Genomic DNA, 17,779 nt, shown 5'->3' with positions numbered 1-17,779 from the left:
TGTGGTCTGTGACTTGTTACCTCATTTTCTACATGTCTTGCTTCCTTGGTGACTGCCTGGTGGCTGCCCCAACTCCACCCTTCTTCATCTCCATCCCTAGTTTGATTATATACCACCTAACCTTATCTTACCTCACCATTGGCCAAACAGCTTTATTATCAACCAGTGAGAGCAACACATATTCACAGCGTACAGAAGGATATCCCACAGCACTGTAAAATAGGGAACATTTTCTCTGAAGTCCTGCTTTGGGTGGGACAGGGCTTGAGACAGGATTTCTCTGTGTAGCCCTGGTTGTTCTAGAACTGACTCTATAGACCAGGCTAGCCCTGAACCAGAAATCCACCTGCCTTTGCCTCACAAGTGCTGGGATTAAAGGCCTGCACCAGCATGCCTGGCTGGCTGTCTTACTTTATTTTTGACTGACTTGGAAATTTATACTTTCCTTGTGGTGAAACACATTTTAAATTCTTTTAGTTTTGAGATAGTTTCCCTGTGTAACATGGACTGGCCTCAACCTTGCAACCTGCCTGAGCCTCCCAAGTGCTGGGATAAAAGGTACACACCAGCACACTGGGGATTTGAACCCTTTCTTTTGGTCACTTTGAAATGTGCAGCACATATCATTCACTATAGTCACATGTTGCACAATAGGTCCCCAGGACTTCTCCTGTCTCACTAGAACTCTGACAGCTTCCCCCTCCTTCCCACTGACTGCACCCTGGCCTCTCCAGCATTCTCAGGACCCCCTTAACTGGGGGTTAACTGGGCAGAGTCACAGGCTCTCAGGACTTGTTTTCTCTCTTCTGATGTCAATGAGATGGCCCCTGAATACTGATGATCCTGTAATCTTATTAAAGGCTGCCTTGGCCTTTTCTTCCATCTCACTCCAACTCACACTTGGTCTGGGGAGTCTTCAAGGGACCCCTTCGCTTGCCGGTATGTGCTCCCTCGGCTGATTTCATTCCCTTCTAGAACAGCCTTGCAGGAGGCCACACCTTCCGTCTGCAGGGACCAGTTTCTCCCAGCTTTATTGTGTCCTGTGTGACAGGAGATAGAGTGTCCAAAGCTCCTATGTTTCCTTCTGCTTTGGGGGTCGGGGGGAACCTGTATCTATCACGGAAATCATGGAGCTATAGAAAGAGGAAGGCAGAACCCCTGTGTTGAAACGGAGGATGATCACTTAATACCATGTGGGGTGGTATTTCACTCATTATTGTTCCTAGCAAACCACTCTGAAACTTAGGACTGGAAACTGTAATTATCCCTCATTCCATTCATAAAACTGGAGTTTGAAAAGAGGGTCATTTATCTCTGCCAAAGATTTAGCTAGGTGGTTTGGCTAAGGCTACGATGTCCACATCCCCATTGACCATATGGTGCTGGCTGGTTGCTAGACGTTCCCCAGCACTGAAGGCCAGGGTTCTGCCTCAGTTCCCCTTCACAGGATCCCTTCTGGGCTGCTCAGGTTTCCAGACAGCACGCTCACTGGCTTCTAAGTGCCCCCAAGAACACAAGAAAAGGACCACACCCTTCATGTCTAGCCTCAGAAGTCACTCAGCCTTAGTCGCTGGTCCCACCACACCCAGGGGAGGGAACAAAGCCACCTCTCGATGGGCATGCCAAAGTCACTTTGAAGAAGGAGGAGAGGTTTAGATGTGACATTGTGTCACATTGTGTCCACTGCAGACAGAGATTTCAGAGGGTCCCATTCTTCAGCAAATATTTATTGTAGCTCAGGTGTTGAGCTAGAACATTGAACCTGACATCCCAACACTGGTGGTTTAGACAGAGCACAGGTGGGAAGTAGACCAAGCCTTGCCTATTTCCATCAGAGAGAGGAGCTCAGAGATTAGAAGCACCCCCCGCCACACACACACACACAAGGTTCCCAGCAAAGTTGCCTTCTAAGACTCGAGGTAGAGAATGTTTGGGTTAAATCAGAATAACTACAGTAGATAACCAAAGGCTGAAAATAAAAGGCTGCAGAGTTGCCTGTGTGTTGCTGCATTGGAAAGCATAGGGTTTTTAATTATGGTAGTTGATAATAATGGTTGTATTTTCAATAATAACAGTGTCTTTATCCTACATTCCTCTGCTCATGCAGGACATTTTCCTGAATCAAAAATCCCTCAGTCTTAAGGATCTCTATCTTGAGCGTCTAGGATCAAAGCCTGGGCTTTCATCCTGAACTGCTGCGAGGCGCCCTCTGGACTTTAGACAAATGGTTTAACCACATGATAGCTTGGAGATGATGGGGGAAACATGACCTGAAAATTTATCATGCTTGTCTGTTTGTTCCAAGAAAAAGGGCTATGTTCTATGTGTGTGAGGTCAGGAGGAACTGGGAGAAGAGAGTGCATGAACATGTATGTGGTTGTGAGCACACACATGTACATGCATGCTTACACGTGGGCATACATGTTTGGCTAGAAAACTTATCTATCAGCCTCCCAGAGCTACAGCACAAGAGAAACTCACATTGGCCAGAGGCCACAGGTGTGTCAGGACACACAGGCCTGACTCACATGGTTTTCTTGCTTGCCTGTGTTCTAGAGACTATGCTCTGGGAAGCAGTTCCCAGTGGAGTCATGGATCTCATCAGTCCAGCTGTTGAACCCGTGCTCTCTGGACATTTCTGGAACCCACCAGGTGACGGCCCCAGTTAGCTCAGAGTACTGAGCAGAGCTTCTGCCCTTCAGCCCAGAAAATGGATGCCCAACTTGATGGGAGGGAGCTTGTGGAGTGGGATGCCTGGAGAAGGGGAAGCGCCGACGATCTGTGCTGCAGACTCCTTAGTCAAGGTCAAGAGGCCTGCCGTCAGCGCAGTGACCCGGTCCTCCTGAACTCAATGATGCCATATTTAATTCTAAGTTATAACCATGCTCCAAAGAACTGGAATTTTTATGGTGGTTTCTAAAATAAAAAGAGCCATTGGAATTCAAAGAACAGAACACACTAGGGTCCTAGAAACACAGAGGGAAAGAGTCCTAAAAGTTGGGAACCTCAGTGGGATTAGCCAGGCAGTGTGTTGGCCTGAGTTGCTTCCCATCTGACGCTGTGCGGCTGTGGTTAACTGTAAGTCACTTTACTTTGGGGGGTCTTCGGCCTTCTCATCCGTCAGATGGAGTTACAACAGTCCAGACATCCCTTTCTGATCAGAAGACAATTTTGGAATTAGGAAGTTCATGTCTAGGCAAGGTTGTAGGTCAGCAAAGAAAACAGCTGGGGCCTGACCTGCTGTTCTAGAGGCACGCTGTTGTTGTGTGATAAGTGCATCAGATGCAGAATCTAAATCCCCAAATGTCCAGCATACTCTGTACTGCCCCAACTAGGTAATCTATAGTTTCCTCAGCATTCTGGAATCTGGAAGTCCAAGGTCAAGAGCTAGTATCCAGGAGGATCCTCATGCTTTGCCATCCCATGAGAGGAGAGGGGGAAAGGGGTCCCAATGTACTGCTTTAAAAGAAACTAGTGCCCTCAAAAATGACTATTACATTCCTGCAGACTGAGTCCCAAATGCCTCCTCTTAGGGCCAGCTTCCCAATACGGTGGCTTTGTAAGTCAGTGGCTCGTGCCCTTTGACAGACCCGTTACACTATGTTCTAGTTTACAAAAATAAAAATGCCCACCAGGTGTGGTAGCACACAGCCATCGATTCCAGCACTCAGGAGGATCCCAAGTTCAAGGCTAGTATGGGCTACATAATGAGATCCTGTCTCAAAGGAATAAAGAAATAAAAATAAAAATGCTAGTAAAGAGGCTACAGCTATAACAATATATTTTGCTGTAGTTGGTCACGAATCTTAGGGTTGACTGGACTCTGTCCGGGCAAACTCATTAGCATCTCCTCCAAGGTGGCTGTCCAGTGGTAGCCCAGGGCTACCTGTAGGCTTCCTCGCTGTCACATTTGGTGCCTGGCTGAGGCTAGAGCAGCAGGGACTCCTCAGGAAATTCCTGTCACACCCCACACGCTCTTTCCTTTGAGGAAGCTACACTCCTAACACAAGACTAACACTGTCCCCGAGAGAAAGGCAGAAAGTCTGAGACCTCTACTATGACATGGAAAGGCAGAGTGGTCACAAGTGCCCATTTCGGCTCAAACGAAAAAGGAGGTAGATGCCATCTTTTAGTGGAAAGGGACTTATCAGAACCTGCAAATATGACTTAGCCGCATCAAGCAAATGGAATGTGTGAGTTACCATCTTGCTCAGTGAGGGGGCATAGCTCGGACACCTGTGATTGCCCAGGATAGGATTAAAAAGGCAGTGGACAGAATACCCTGTCTTATCAACTGGATGTGGAAGAAGAATCCACTGAAGAAGATACTTAGAATTCCATTTAATTTCCTTATTATTTTGTTTGTATGAATTATCAATATAACAAATGTATACAAACTTTTTTTTTGTATACAAACTTTTAAACACAATTTTCAAGTAAGAGAGAAAAACTCCAACCTAGAAAATGAATTCCCAAAGATGGTAAATCATGGCCTTTAACCGTGCAGAACATGGAGGTGGAAGGTGTAGCGGGGGGAGGTTGCACACAAGCGGAGAGATGTTAGGGTGGGGAGTATAGCTCAGTGGTAAAGCTTGCTTAGCATACCTAGGACTCTGGGGTTCCATCTTCAGCACTGACAAAAAAAAAAAAAAAAAAAAAATCTGTTAAGTGAACGGGGCTTGAAAACGTAACCGTTAGAGCCAGGCTTTGCCGAATCCCAGCTCACCATTCCTCAGCTGTGTGGCCACCAGCAAGGTCCACAGGCTTCCTTCTGTCGACTGCAGCACGGAGCTAATAAGAGCACCCCTGTCCAGCTGCTACGAGGACAGATGTGCCTGCAAAGGTTTGCCCTTCCTTGCCTGTGCCAGATGCAAATGCCAGTGCCCAATATGGGCTGTGGGCAGCCAACCAAACACACAGGAGGAGGATGCCCTCTCCATCCTTTGAGATGACATGTGCATGGGAATTCTAGGGAGGAGGCCGCCTTCCTGTGACATCTGGGCACCCATCAGTCTGTGGGCTCCCACTGTCTCCCATCCCCCCATACTTATCCTTACTCTGACACGTTTTTGTTTTTTTTTTTAAATTTGGCTCTACATTTTAAGCATGTCAAGCTAGATTTTAGTTTTAGTGACTCTTACATATTTGGAATTAGTCTCAGGAGCCATTATGCAAATCCATGCAAATGACATGCAAAGAGGCAGTCACTCCAGATTGTGGGGAGGGGAGTGTGTAGACCAGTACAAAGGGCCTTGAATGAAAATTTGCATGTGTTAGAGGAGCCCCTGGTTGAAGGCCTTGCACATTCATTGTGACAGTACACATCGCATCCTTCATTTGCTAACCTTTTGTGCTAAGGAGAAAGGGTGTAAGCTCTTGTCTCATTTCCATATTCAAGGTGACAGTAAGGTTAAAGGACTTGGACAGTTCAACCTTTGTAGCTATTTTATGATACAAATGAAATTTTTTATTTTTAAAATAATGGCTGTGATCCAGGCCGTCTCCTTGTTGTGTGACTTTTCCTGGGGAGACATGAACAAATGTCACCCCATTCAGGGCACAATAGCAAACCAAAGAAATGATTCCACCCAAACCTAACTTGGTGAACTGATGGGTAGGAATATGGGCAATTCAAAGCCCCACTTTGGCTTAAATGACAGTTCTGGAAAGCTGCATCCCAGATTCCCTGATGCTTTCGGGCAGTTCTAACATTCTCCTCTCCCCTTGCAAACATTTGTTACTTGCATAAACCTGGGGAAGTGCCACATAAGTTTTCTAAGTTTCATGAGCTCCCAGAGTCTCCCAAATGGCTACACCACACTCCCCAACCAGCCAAGTGCTCTTTTGCACAAGCCACACCACTTGGTCAGCTCTCTATACAGTGAAGAGGTTGATTTAAGTGAACTCTAGGGCTCCTCACTATGCTAACCAAAGTCCCATGGCACCCAGGAATAAATTTATGTGTGTACAGTAGCAAAGATCGGAGTCTAAATGTGTGATGGAGAAGAAACTTTACAGGTTGCTTAGGGAGGAAGGAAATGGCTGGGGAGTCTGGTACCTGAAGAGCAGTAAGGACAGTCACAGGGTCTGGCTGGGGTGATCTGAGCCCCTGTAGGCTCCTAGTGAGGACATCAGGGAATTTCTTTCTCTGACCATTTTAAACCCCCCAGCAGCATAAGCCTTGTGTTCTCATGTCTGCTGACTTCTGCTGGAGGCTTGGTAGCTCTGCTTCCCAGTGTGTGCCTGGCCCTGGGGTTAGCTGGTGTCTCTCCCCAAACTCTGTGCTGGTGACTCTGAAGCCAAAACAACATAATGTCCTTGGCTCTAGGGCTCTGACCACCAGACACATTCTGTGCTCCAGCTCGGCGGTCCCCAAGGGACTTGATGTTAACTCTAGCTACAGCAGCAGCCACCCAGTGGACATAGTTATGACCTGCCAGCCCCCTGGACCGAAGACCTCCCTAACTCAGCCTTGTGATACCTAAGGGGTATGGAGGGTAGGATGAGCACCCAAAAAGCAGGGGTGAGGGTGTCTCCTTAAGGCACATGATGTGAGGTGCTCCTAGTGAGACTGGGGCGCTACCATCAGCTCCCAGCTTCCCTCGGGCCAGCTTTCCCTGTTTCACCAACCTCAGCCCCCTTGATTGCTGATAAGCCCCACTTACCCACTTACCCATGCCCTTTGTCCCCATCTCCCCGATTTCAGAAGAGCTCTAATACAAAAGGCTTGTACCCAGCTGCTGTACCAAGATAGCACTCTCTGAATGACTTAAACCAGATACTTATTTCCCCAAAGCATCTGAAGGCTGGAGTTTCAAGATCAAAGTAGTACCAGGATTGGATTCTTGTCGTAGCAGGATTGGCCCCCCTCCTTGAATTACTGACAGCCTCCCTCTTGCTGCCCTGCCCTCATAAGAGGATCCTTCTGTGACCCTATTATCACCCTGATGCCCCATCTCTTCTTAGAAGGATACCAGTCAAACTGTGTTGCGGTTCATCCTTTGACCTCTGTTCATTTGAATCTCCCCTTTGAATGCCTCTCCAAATAGTCACATTCTGAGATTCTGGCATTGAAGGTGGGGAGCGGGCATTGTTCAGCTCTTACCAGTCATGAGACCAACTTGGAGCAGAATGTCCCTCACACATTGAAGATTGCCACCACCAAGGACCACCCCCATGGTGCCAAGCTCCAAGGTGTGGGTTTGTGGGGCTGGAATAATAACCCTGAACAGATCAGAACAAAGTAGCATATTGCTTCTGCTGTGGGTACAGCTGATGGGCCTCCGCCTCCCCCTGCATCAGTGCGTGGCAGTTAACTAGGAAAAGCATATGCTTTAGAGACAGCCCTGGCTCCACATGCTCCTGAGACTGTGTGACTACACACATGTTCCCTTGTCTCCCTGGGCTTTCATTTCCCACCCTGTCAAGTGGTTGCTAGGATTGACTTGAATGAGCAGAATGCACTGCAAGTGTGTGGGCTGACTTGTGAATGAAAGTGTAGAAAACTGGCTTGCTTAGGGTGGCCATTGGTCCTGGAGACAGTAGGCGCTGTTGCCCCTGTTAAAGACAAGGTCCCCCAACCTCCCCAGTACTGGCTTAGCTGTGAATATTAGGGCGAAGGGTTATTCCACAAACCACCCCACACTGAACGGTGCTCCAGGCACACTTCCTCCAGGCTCCTCCCTCCCTGCTTCCTTAAGGCGAGCCGAACTCCCATGAATGCCTAGCAGGACCCTGCCGCCCGCCGCTAGCATCTTTTTGCTGCCCATCCCAGAATTCGTGTGGGAATCCTACCCACATCACCAGTGTGGCTGCTTGCCCTGCTGGAGCATGGGGAAGTACAGAAAGGCTCCGAGAGAGTTGTCAGATCTCTACCTGCTCTCTAGGGTCTAGATAGGGTTGAAAAGATGTCTAAGAATGACAGCAGAATGCATGTGAACACGGAGGTGTTGAGAATCACAGAATCGGGCCCTCTTAGAATGTCCCAGCACCCATCAGCAACAGAGACCAGCTCTGCCCTAACCCATGTGCTGCAACAGCCCAGGATCTCAATGATCCCATGTGTTCTGTTGACGTGCAGGGTTACTGGCACATGGTGCTGTGGTTATGAAACCATTTATATTTAGGAACGCTTTCAAACTCAGATTTTTATGCTTTTGCATTTTTTCAATAAACTAATAAGGCATGCATTATTATCAGCCCTCTTTATTGTTCAGAAGGGCTCCTCCAACTCAGAAAGACCAAGTAGTACCAATGAGGACTTCCCCAAGTTCAGCTCCATGAGGAACCATAGGGAAAGCACTTAATGCCAGACCTCCCATAGGCAATGGTCTTTCTGCAGCATTTTCTGTCCCAGACTCTACTGTGGTGTTAGGAAAGCTACATCTGAGATTGCCCTTCTCTGGACCGGTTCGCTCTTCTGCCCATCACTCTCCTATGGCACCAGGACATCTCTGCTTACTTCAGGGTCATCTGGGGCGGGGGCTGCCCTGTTTGTACTCTGGTGTAAGCAAGTCTGAATAAGCAGGGGTCTGACATTGGCACTTTGTTCTTGTTCAAGAAAAGGACTAGGAGGAGTTCATTCATTAGCTCTCCCACCCAAGCCTTCCCCGGTTGGCTGTGAGCGGCTCCTAGGTCAGGCTGGCCTTGACTACTCCCCAGCTGCAGCGACAAGTCTCTCAGGCTCCCATTCTAAGACAGTGCACTGAGGGAGGGGGCTGGTGGCCTTCTGGGGAATTAGGCAAAGGGTGGGATTGGCTGGTCTGATTGCCTCGGGGTCACCTGGTGCTGCCATCTTCCATGATAGGTAGCATCCTCCTCCCTCTGTACAGACTTTCCCCAGCTGCATGTACAGTTCTTGTGTCTCAGTGCCAGGGTGCCAGGATGGCCTAAGGAATGCCCCTAGATATCCTTCCTGCTTCCCCAGAGATGTCTCCAAGTCTTCAGTGAGGATGACCTGGCTGTGCCCAACACCTTTGTTCCTCACCTCTGTCCTCTCTCTCCCCCACAGGCTTTCTCCTGACCTTGGCACTGACCAAAGCTCTGGTACTCGCCGTCCAGGAACCATCTCCCAGGGAATCTCTGCAGACCCTTCCCTCAGGCAGCCCCCCAGGCACCATGTTGACAGCACCTCACAGCTCTACCAGACTTTCCTCCGTGGTGACACTGAACCCCAAACCTGATGGACCCACCTCACAGGCTGCAGCTACTATGGAAACAACAATCTCTCATCCAGAAGGGCATCCTCCTACAGACACCATGTCCACTGTTACGGTGACAGCTGCCATCCCCCATCCTGAAAGCCCTCTGCCCACAGGTTCCCCTCCAGCTGCCATGGCAACCACATCCTCCCACTCCGAGGGCCGCCCCCCAGGGGATGCTGGCCCCACCATCCTGCCAACAAAGCCAGCAGGAGCCACCAGCCGCCCCACGATGCCCCCACGGGCCACCACTCGTAGACCCCCCAGACCCCCAGGCTCTTCCAGGAAGGGGGCTGGGGGTTCATCTCGCCCTCTCCTGCCCGTACCCGGTGGCCACTCAGCAAGGAAGGAAGGCCAGAGGGGACGAAATCAGAGCTCAACACACCTGGGGCAGAAACGTCCTCTGGGGAAAATCTTCCAGATCTACAAGGGTAACTTTACAGGGTCTGCGGAGCCAGACCCCTCAGCTCTTACCCCCAGGACCCCACTCTGGGGCTACTCCTCTTCGCCACAGCCCCAGACAGTGTCTCCAGCCACAGCACCCAGAAGCACCTCGTGGGTGCCCCCCACAACCTCCCTGGTACCTGCAAAGGACAAGCCAGGCCTTATCAGAGCCAAGCAGGGGAGTGGCCCCACATTGACCAGCCCAGCAGGGGAGCCGGATGCCACAGCAGCCTCAGGCACCCCTGCCAGTACACAGCCTGCCCCAGTGCCTTCTCAGCGCCCTCACGGTGACGTGCAGGACAGCCCTAGCCACAGTGACTCTTGGCTTGCTGTCACCCCTGACACTGACAGACCCCCGTCTGCCAGCTCTGGGGTTTCCACGGCTGCCACGGGGCCCACCCAGGCTGCCTTTGAGGCCAGTGTCTCAGTCCCTTCCCAGGGCATCCCTCAGGGAGCATCGGCAACCCCTCGGGCCCCAACCTGGCCCTCGGGGGTCTCAGAAAGCACTGTTTCTCCAGCCGAGGAGAAGACTGAGGCCTCCCCCACCACAACCGACAGGGGGCCCAGACCTCTGTCCACAGTGCTGTCCACGGCCACGGGAAACTTCCTCAACCGCCTGGTCCCTGCTGGGACCTGGAAGCCGGGAACAGTGGGCAACATCTCCCATGTGGCTGAGGGGGACAAGCCCCAGCACAGAACCACCATCTGCTTGAGCAAGATGGACATTGCCTGGGTCATCCTGGCCATCAGTGTGCCCATCTCTTCCTGCTGTAAGTAACCACCTCTCTTCGCTCTTTCCCCATCCCCCAGACTCTCTTGGCCCAGAGTTAGGTAGCCCCGCTGAGTGAGCTACGGAAAGCCCTAGACCCCAGCAAAGGAGACAGCAAGGGAAGAATCATGGCCCACCCATCCCTGTCCCTGGTCCAGGGTAGAACTCAAACGTCCATGGTTCATAAAGCCACAATTCCCAGAGCTGGCCAGCCACACGTGTTGCAGAAACACCACACTAGCCAAGAGACTTGGCCTGCCTGGGATCCAGGTGGCAGGGAGTGGGTGGCCGGGCTGCAGCCCTTTCTTGAAGCATCTGTCCTTCCCGCCTAGGATGATTGCTACCCTGGCTCAAGGGACCAGGTACCATGGGTGACGAGTGGCCCTGGGGAGTTAACAGGCTACAGATGGAAAAGTCATTGCCACCCTCTCCTGCTTCTCCATCTTGTCTTCTCTCCCCTCCATCTCTCTCTCTTCCCCTGAGGAAGAAGAGATAAAGCTTCCGTGTGCTGGGAAGTTCCATCAGCCTTGGCCAAAGCCCAGTTCTTAATGAACAGGCTCAATTAAGGCCTCAGAGTTATGTGGATTCTAGCTCTTCTCCATCCCTACACAACCCAGCCTGCTTTACCCTTCACAGTAATGTGAGTTCCATGCACCATGGACCGTATAATTCTCTACTCCATGGCAACCCGCACCTCTCTGCAGCATCCTGTCCCTCAGAGAGTGAGGAGTCAGGAGATATTCAAGAACCCACAAAGTCCTCTGAGAACCTGAATGTCTCCCTTACAGCTTCCCAGGTCATACTCTGTCCTCAGAAGAGCTTCACTGGACTCAACCCTACCCTACCTCAAATGGTTACCATTAAAGATGTCACCCCATGCTCCTCACTCCCCCTGGACAGCCTGATCTGACCTTTCATGTTCTGCCCAGTTCTCTTGAGAACCTCATTTGCCTTGCACCTTAAGGACACCCTGCAGTCCCTAAGTGTGTCTACCTCAGTCCCAGAGGCATTGGAATGGCTCTCAGGGAGCAAAATTCTTGACCCAAGCTCCTCCTCATCCATGGCCCTCAGGGTCTCCTTCATAGAACTGTATTGTCCAAACCTGCTATATCTGCCACCTCTGAATGATCACCTCTTTATCCCTGGTCCCCCACAAGTGCAGCATCCCATCCATACCCAGGCATACCAGGGAAGTCAGTAGGGAACACTTTAGCCACATTAACAGAGCCTGTGCTGGCCATCAATCCTGTTGGTTCAACAGGCTTCAGATCACCCTATGGGCTAACCTTGGTCTTAAATGAAGGCCCAAGACATCCCATGGAGAGGCTGTGAAGCCAGGATGCCACCCTTCCGGTGTCACAGCCCCTGACATGGCCAGCCTTCTGCTCATCACCACACACACCGCTTCTCCCAGCTTTGCTGACAGGCCTTGTGTCAGGGCTGGAAGGTCACACTGTTCCAGGACCCAGTTCAGGGAACGTGTAAAGTTGGTGATGCCTCATGCTCAGTGAGAGCAGCTTTATTGTCTGTGGTGGGAAAACACATAATTTTTCAGGTGTTATTGCTTGCTTCTAAAAGAGGGATGAGATGGAGAAAACGTGGCACTGTCGATCAGCACATTATTAATGTGAGAACTGCTTTATAATCTTCCAAGTGTGTTGGATGCTCTAGTTTACAGTTGGAGTTCTAGGTATGTCTTATTCTATCCCTACGCTATCTAGAGAAAATATACACAGCACTGAGGTGACAGGAGACTTTGGTCATCACCCACGCTCTACTGTTGAGTTAGTTAACTGATGTCAATCAAGGCAGGAACAGAGACACAGCCCCAAACTGCCCCTCAAGGACAATTCAGAGCTCCAAGAGCAGCCTTCAGATTCAGGGAGCCGTGAGGGGAGGTCACACTTTCTAAAGATCTGGTTTGGTTCATGCTGGACATTTATAGCCCCATGTAGACAACAGAGCCCACTTTCTTGGTGTTTCTGCATTTACACAGGTGGCTCCTCACTTCTGCCTGGGCCCTGGCTGCCTCTACATAAGCTCTGTGTCCTTGGTCACAGCCATAGCTTTTGTGAACCATCTCTGACCACAATCAGGGAATATCTGTCCAGTCTCAGAACTCTAGGTGCTGTTCATAGAAATTTTCATCTGTTTGGGATGTTTCCATAGTCCTGCCCTATCTAATGATCAGACAAGCTGAGGCCTGATGGCCCATGTTCCAACCTTCCCTGCGGTCTGTGTACTCCAACGCTACTCTACAGACGTCATAGTGGACTCCAGCCCTTGCCAGACTGTCAGGTATTCTAGGCAGCCTGGCTGATAGCAAAGTGCGAGTATAGAATTTATCACCTCTAGTGGAAGGGGCTAGGAGAGAAGCCAGGTTGTGCAGAGCAATAGGGACTCGACCCCAGCTACGCTTTCTCCATCCTGTGCTTGTTCGTCATAGGGCGATTCCCCTAGTTCTAGTGAAAGTGAGGGATGAGAATAGCGAATTCTGAACCTGTACAGGGATGGAAGGCCAGCAGCCCACCTGCCTTCCACATCACAAGCCCTCTCAGTGGCTGGAAGGGCATCAGTGTGCCAGAGCTGAGGAGTGCTTTGTCTCCGGAGCCCTGCCAGACACTCTCCACCAACTCTGCTTCAGATGTGCTGAGAACTGAAATTGATTGGCTCCAGGCCACTGGGACCTAGGGCCAGGAGCCCTGTGGCTGCTCAACTGGTCTCTGCTGCCACCATCAGGATATACAGAACCTGCCGCCTCCTGTTAGCAGCCTCTGACCCTGCCATTGGTCACTGCTCACCAGGGGCTGCTCTGGGTTTTCAGGGAACCCTTTGGAGGCTCTGCTGAGCTCCCTGGCCTCACACTGGGAGTGTTTTCTCCCAGCCATGCCCCCCACCCCAGAGAAGCTGGAGCTTTGGGGAGGATTAGATAAGGAAGCAGGGACATGGTGGTGTGCTATACCACCAATCCAAGTTCAGCCTGACAGGGCAGAGGAGAGCCACTACCCGGCCTTGACCATGCACCTTGCCCAAGAGCAGGGCTTCTTCCAGACTCTGGACCATTAGTGCAATATTCTAAGGGATGACATGTTATAGGGACCATGATTCTTAGCTGTGCTCATCGTTCAGTGAGTGTTACCTATGAATACACACGAACACATAAACCTATATGTGCATTGTCTGTGTGTGCGGGAGAGAGATGCAATTTTACTCACAGGACCTAACTAGCTTTGTAATTACCATTTAAGAAAAGTTAGGTTAGATTGATTCTTACCATGAAGCAGAAAAGACAGACCCAAAGGAAGTGTGGCTAGGCACCCAGTCTCCTTGTGATTATGGACCAATGGGAGGAGGAGAAGGTACGGAGCTGGCTACAGCAAGGCAGGATTGTCCATGGATTGCCACCCTGCCCATAACCCTGTCAGGCTAAAATAGCTATCTCTGGGCTTCAAGGTAGCGTCCCCTGCTAGACTTCTAAACACCTAAGTCCCACACACCAGGATGAGGAGCCAGACACTTAGCCCCTTAGTTTCCCGAGGCTTGTAGCCTTATATCCAGGGCGCAGGAGCTGAAACACATCCCAGTCCCCATCTGCTGCCACTCAAACCCTTTATGGAGTGTCCTCCAGTACTAAAAATGGCCTGTGGAATCAGACACACCTGCCCACACACCCAGCTCTTACCTCTCGACTGTGGGCTTAACCAGAATTCCTGCACTTTCTCTTCTTTTGGATGAGAGGGGTGTCTGCTGCATTAGTTAAGGTCCCTTTAAGAAGGGGGAACCAAGATGGAATCGGGCATGCAAGGCAGCTGTAAGACACCCAGGAAGAGCTAGAGGAAGCAAGGCAAGCCATATGCAGCAATGCAGGCCTCTTGCCATGGGGAAAGATGGGGAAGGATGAGGATGGAATATCTGAGTGTTTCTCCTGGGCCAGCGGGAGTCCTTGAGCTGTAGAGGGCTCCTAAGGGCTGAGCGTGCTCTGCTACCCCCGCCATAGTCAGTCGTGGTGCAGGCCTCTGGGGGTGGGCACAGGGATGGTGGTGAGTCTGGAGGGGCAGCAGGATGTGGGCAGAGCCTTTCCACACTTACAGTACCTGCAAGACCCGTAAAAATCAGGGGGCATGCACTTGAGGTCTTATGTCAGGGCTGCTGTGGGGAAGGTGCCTAAGAACCGACAGTGAGGAGGGGTGGCTGGTTCATCCCCTGAGGAGTCACAGTGCATGTTCCAACAGGCCTGGCAGCTGGCAGTTCAGCGGGTGTCTGAAAAGGTTGGGCCTTTGGGGGACCTGTGGGCTTTGATCACCACTTCGCATCACCCACAAGGTCCTGTCATGTGAACACAGTACCCAGGGCTCCAACTTCATACCAGTGACCCTTCTTGCTATCACACAGCTGTTAGGTCCCAGAAGGTTCCTGGGGAAGCCAAGAGAGCTTGCTTCACTCTCAGGGGGGGCTGTTCTAGAGCTGCAGGACAGAGGAGCCCCACTCATCCCCTGTAGTCTCGACAGCTGCTGCCTTTGGAGACATGAGGCGGTTGCTTCCTTGGCTAAATGGCTACGTGGCTCACACCTGGTATTCACTGTCTGGCTTACAAAGGGCTTCTAACGCCATACTGTGTGTTCCCTCTGACGTGCAGAGCGGCAGGAGACAATAAGCATCTACTTGAAGTGACCAAAGCCCAGGTCCAAGGTAGTGAAATCAGCCGGGTGATCTTGATCATCGTTCATTTCAGTGGCCTTCCGTTACCTCCTCCCTACATGGGAAGAGTAACCGTGTCTTTCTCACACCGTGGCTGTGTGGGTTGAAGAGGCCTGTCAACTAACGTAGTGCTGAGTGCACATTAGACTCCGTGAGGCCCAGCTCTACCTTTCTCTCCTGGGTGAAAGGTCAGACCACTGAAATAAAAGTTCTAAACACAGCTAGAGCATTAGCCTCGAGACCCTCACAGTCACGGAGCCCATGTTTCTACATCGCTCTTGTAGAAGGTATGTGAGAAACACTAGGAAGTTCCCAAGAGAAATAGAAGCCACCAGCCTGTCCATAGACAGGATCACTGCACTCTGCACAGACCCAGGCTTTGGAGACAAAGCAATGGGCATGCTCGGCCAGCTCGGCAGCAGGGCCTGGGGATGCTCATCTCTCTGGATTCCTACTCCCTACTTCTCAGACTAAGAATAGCGGCTGAGAAACGTCACCAGATGCTGGACAGAATTCTCCTGCGTGCAGGATTGCACATGAGCCGCACAGAGGCCAAGAGGTCAAATGCCGGATTCGGGTTTGCAAGAACTGTGTTAATGACAGGGTTCTAACCCCACCCGCCTTCCACCACAGGACCAGACAGTCTCCAAGACCCTCTCTGTCACCTTGATCTTGCTTGCTTGCCTGTGACTACTCACGGGGTCCAGGGCATGGATGCCCCACTTCCTCAGAGACACGTCTTTTGAGGACACCACCCCCCCACCTTGTTTACAGCCTGTGGCAATGAAGTGTGTGATGTGATATCGGATAGCCTCGCAGAGGGCAAGGGGAAATTGGCTGTTTATCCCTGACAACTCCCGCTTCCCCCTGGGCTCCAGCTTCAGCAGAGCTGTGAAAACCTCTGTCCTCACTTCCTAAGCATTTCTAAGCATTTCTACTTCTCTAGGGATTTGGCTTTACTAGCTTGAATTGCCTTGGCCATTTCCTCCTTGATGTTTCAGAGGCAGAGACTGGTGGCTATGAGGAATAAAGGCAACAGGAAGGGAGAGAAGGGACCATGGTGTCTTACTCCCAGCAGGGTGAAGAGGTGGTTTGCACGTTGAGCTTTGCAGCCAACCTCTGCCCCTTCCTTCTTTCAAGCAGTGGAGAAAGGGCTTCAGAAGGATTCAAGGGAAAGACAGAGCCACAAAATTTGAACACTCTGATGCCATCCAGTTTCTGAAATCCCCTCGAGCCCATTTAAAAGCCCCCTCCACGTGTCAGGGACTTTTCAATGGCACTTTAGAGGCCTGATTAGCAAGTGGCTAGTCTTCCTGTCCAAAGCAGAGGAGGCAAAATGCAAATGGAAGCTGCCACGTGACTTTGTTTAGAGATGGTCTCCAGGGGGGGGGGGCTAGTGGTGGGGAGGAAAGTGACAGAATGTTCCAGAGAACCCCCAGGGCTGGGCCTGGGCTCTGAGGACTCAGCTCATAAATGTGCCAGCTTCTACAGCTGCCCTGCATCCTGACAGTGAACTCGCCCTATATTGCTCAAACCCTTTGACTGTTTCCGAGGGAGCTGGCCCTCTGCTGCCCCCTGGTGCTGGCCTCTGAACAGAGCAGCCTGGGCCTCCATTCCCAGGCACTGAGATGATTGGCACCTTCAGGATGTCAGTCCGGTACATACAGTCCCCGCCCATCCCTTCACTGTGGAAAGTTCTGGTGCTGGCGAACCTAGGCAAAGCCCTTGCTTGACACATGCTAAAAGCACAGCTCTGCAGCAATCACAAATGTCCCCCAAATGCATGCAACCTCCCTTCCCCAAGCCCTGGGGTACACCTCTCAACACTGCCCTGGCCTCCACTCCTACCTCGCCTTGTACTCTGTGCCATACTGATCTTTCTTTCCTCACACACACCTGGGCTGTCCACACTTTGGTCTTTTCTTTGCACATGCCGGTCCCCAAATCATGGGACATACTGCCCTTTCTGCATGAGCCCAGCTCCTCCCGATGATGCCAGTCCCCTTGCTATGAGGCTACCCCATGACTAGAGCAGCCTCTCTCACTTGGCCATTTTGTCTTTACTAGATAGCCATCCTATTGAAATCTCCTGATTCATTTTATTACCTATGTATCATCTGATCTCTTCTGCCAGCACCCAGTAGGATGGATGCTTAGGAAAACACTGGTGACTTTTTTTTTCTTTTGAGACAGGGTTTCTCTGTGTAGCTTTGGAGCCTGTCCTGGAACTCACGCTGTAGACCAGGCTAACCTCGAACTCACAGAGATCCGCCTGCCTCTGCCTCCCAAGTGCTGGGGTTAAAGGCGTGCACTACCACCGCCCGGCAACAGTGGTGACTATTAACAGTTTCTAGCACACAGTAGGTACTCAATATAAAGGTAGTGGTTGAAAAAACGAACGAAGGCTAACGCAGTTATTGGAGTGCTTATCTTACATGCACAAAGCCCTGGTTTCAGTCCCCAGCATTGCAAAAGCCAGGCATGGGGCACAGACCTGTGATCCCAGAACTCAGAAGGTAGAGCCAGTAGGATCAGAAGGCCATCCTCGGTTACATAGTGAGCTCAAGGCCAGCCTGGGATACGTGAGGCTGTTTTTTTAAAGAATGGATGGGGTAAGTGGCTGGGTACAGTTCCACCTCCTCTGCACTCCACTGGGACTTAGGCATTT

General features: G+C 51.0%; 1 protein-coding gene across 3 annotated transcripts in view; it reads left to right on the top strand.

Moving 5' to 3' along the window:
• Tmem108 (transmembrane protein 108) overlaps positions 1 to 17,779 on the top strand; it is a 285,288-nt gene that overhangs the window by 262,155 nt on the left and 5,354 nt on the right. For 2 of the 3 annotated variants that reach the window (XM_028869909.2, XM_028869908.2), the window contains exons 4-5: positions 2,557 to 2,652; positions 9,011 to 10,414. In XM_028869909.2, the coding sequence (XP_028725742.1) occupies positions 2,557 to 2,652; positions 9,011 to 10,414 (1,500 nt within the window). The remainder of the gene's footprint in view (positions 1 to 2,556; positions 2,653 to 9,010; positions 10,415 to 17,779) is intronic. The other variant, XM_028869912.2, reaches the window with a different exon arrangement.

This window comes from Peromyscus leucopus, chromosome 7 (genome assembly GCF_004664715.2).
Source record: "Peromyscus leucopus breed LL Stock chromosome 7, UCI_PerLeu_2.1, whole genome shotgun sequence".
In the NCBI taxonomy this organism is placed as follows: domain Eukaryota; kingdom Metazoa; phylum Chordata; class Mammalia; order Rodentia; family Cricetidae; genus Peromyscus; species Peromyscus leucopus.
Note: the sequence above shows the minus strand (reverse complement) of the source record. Positions and strands in the feature narration are given on the sequence as shown.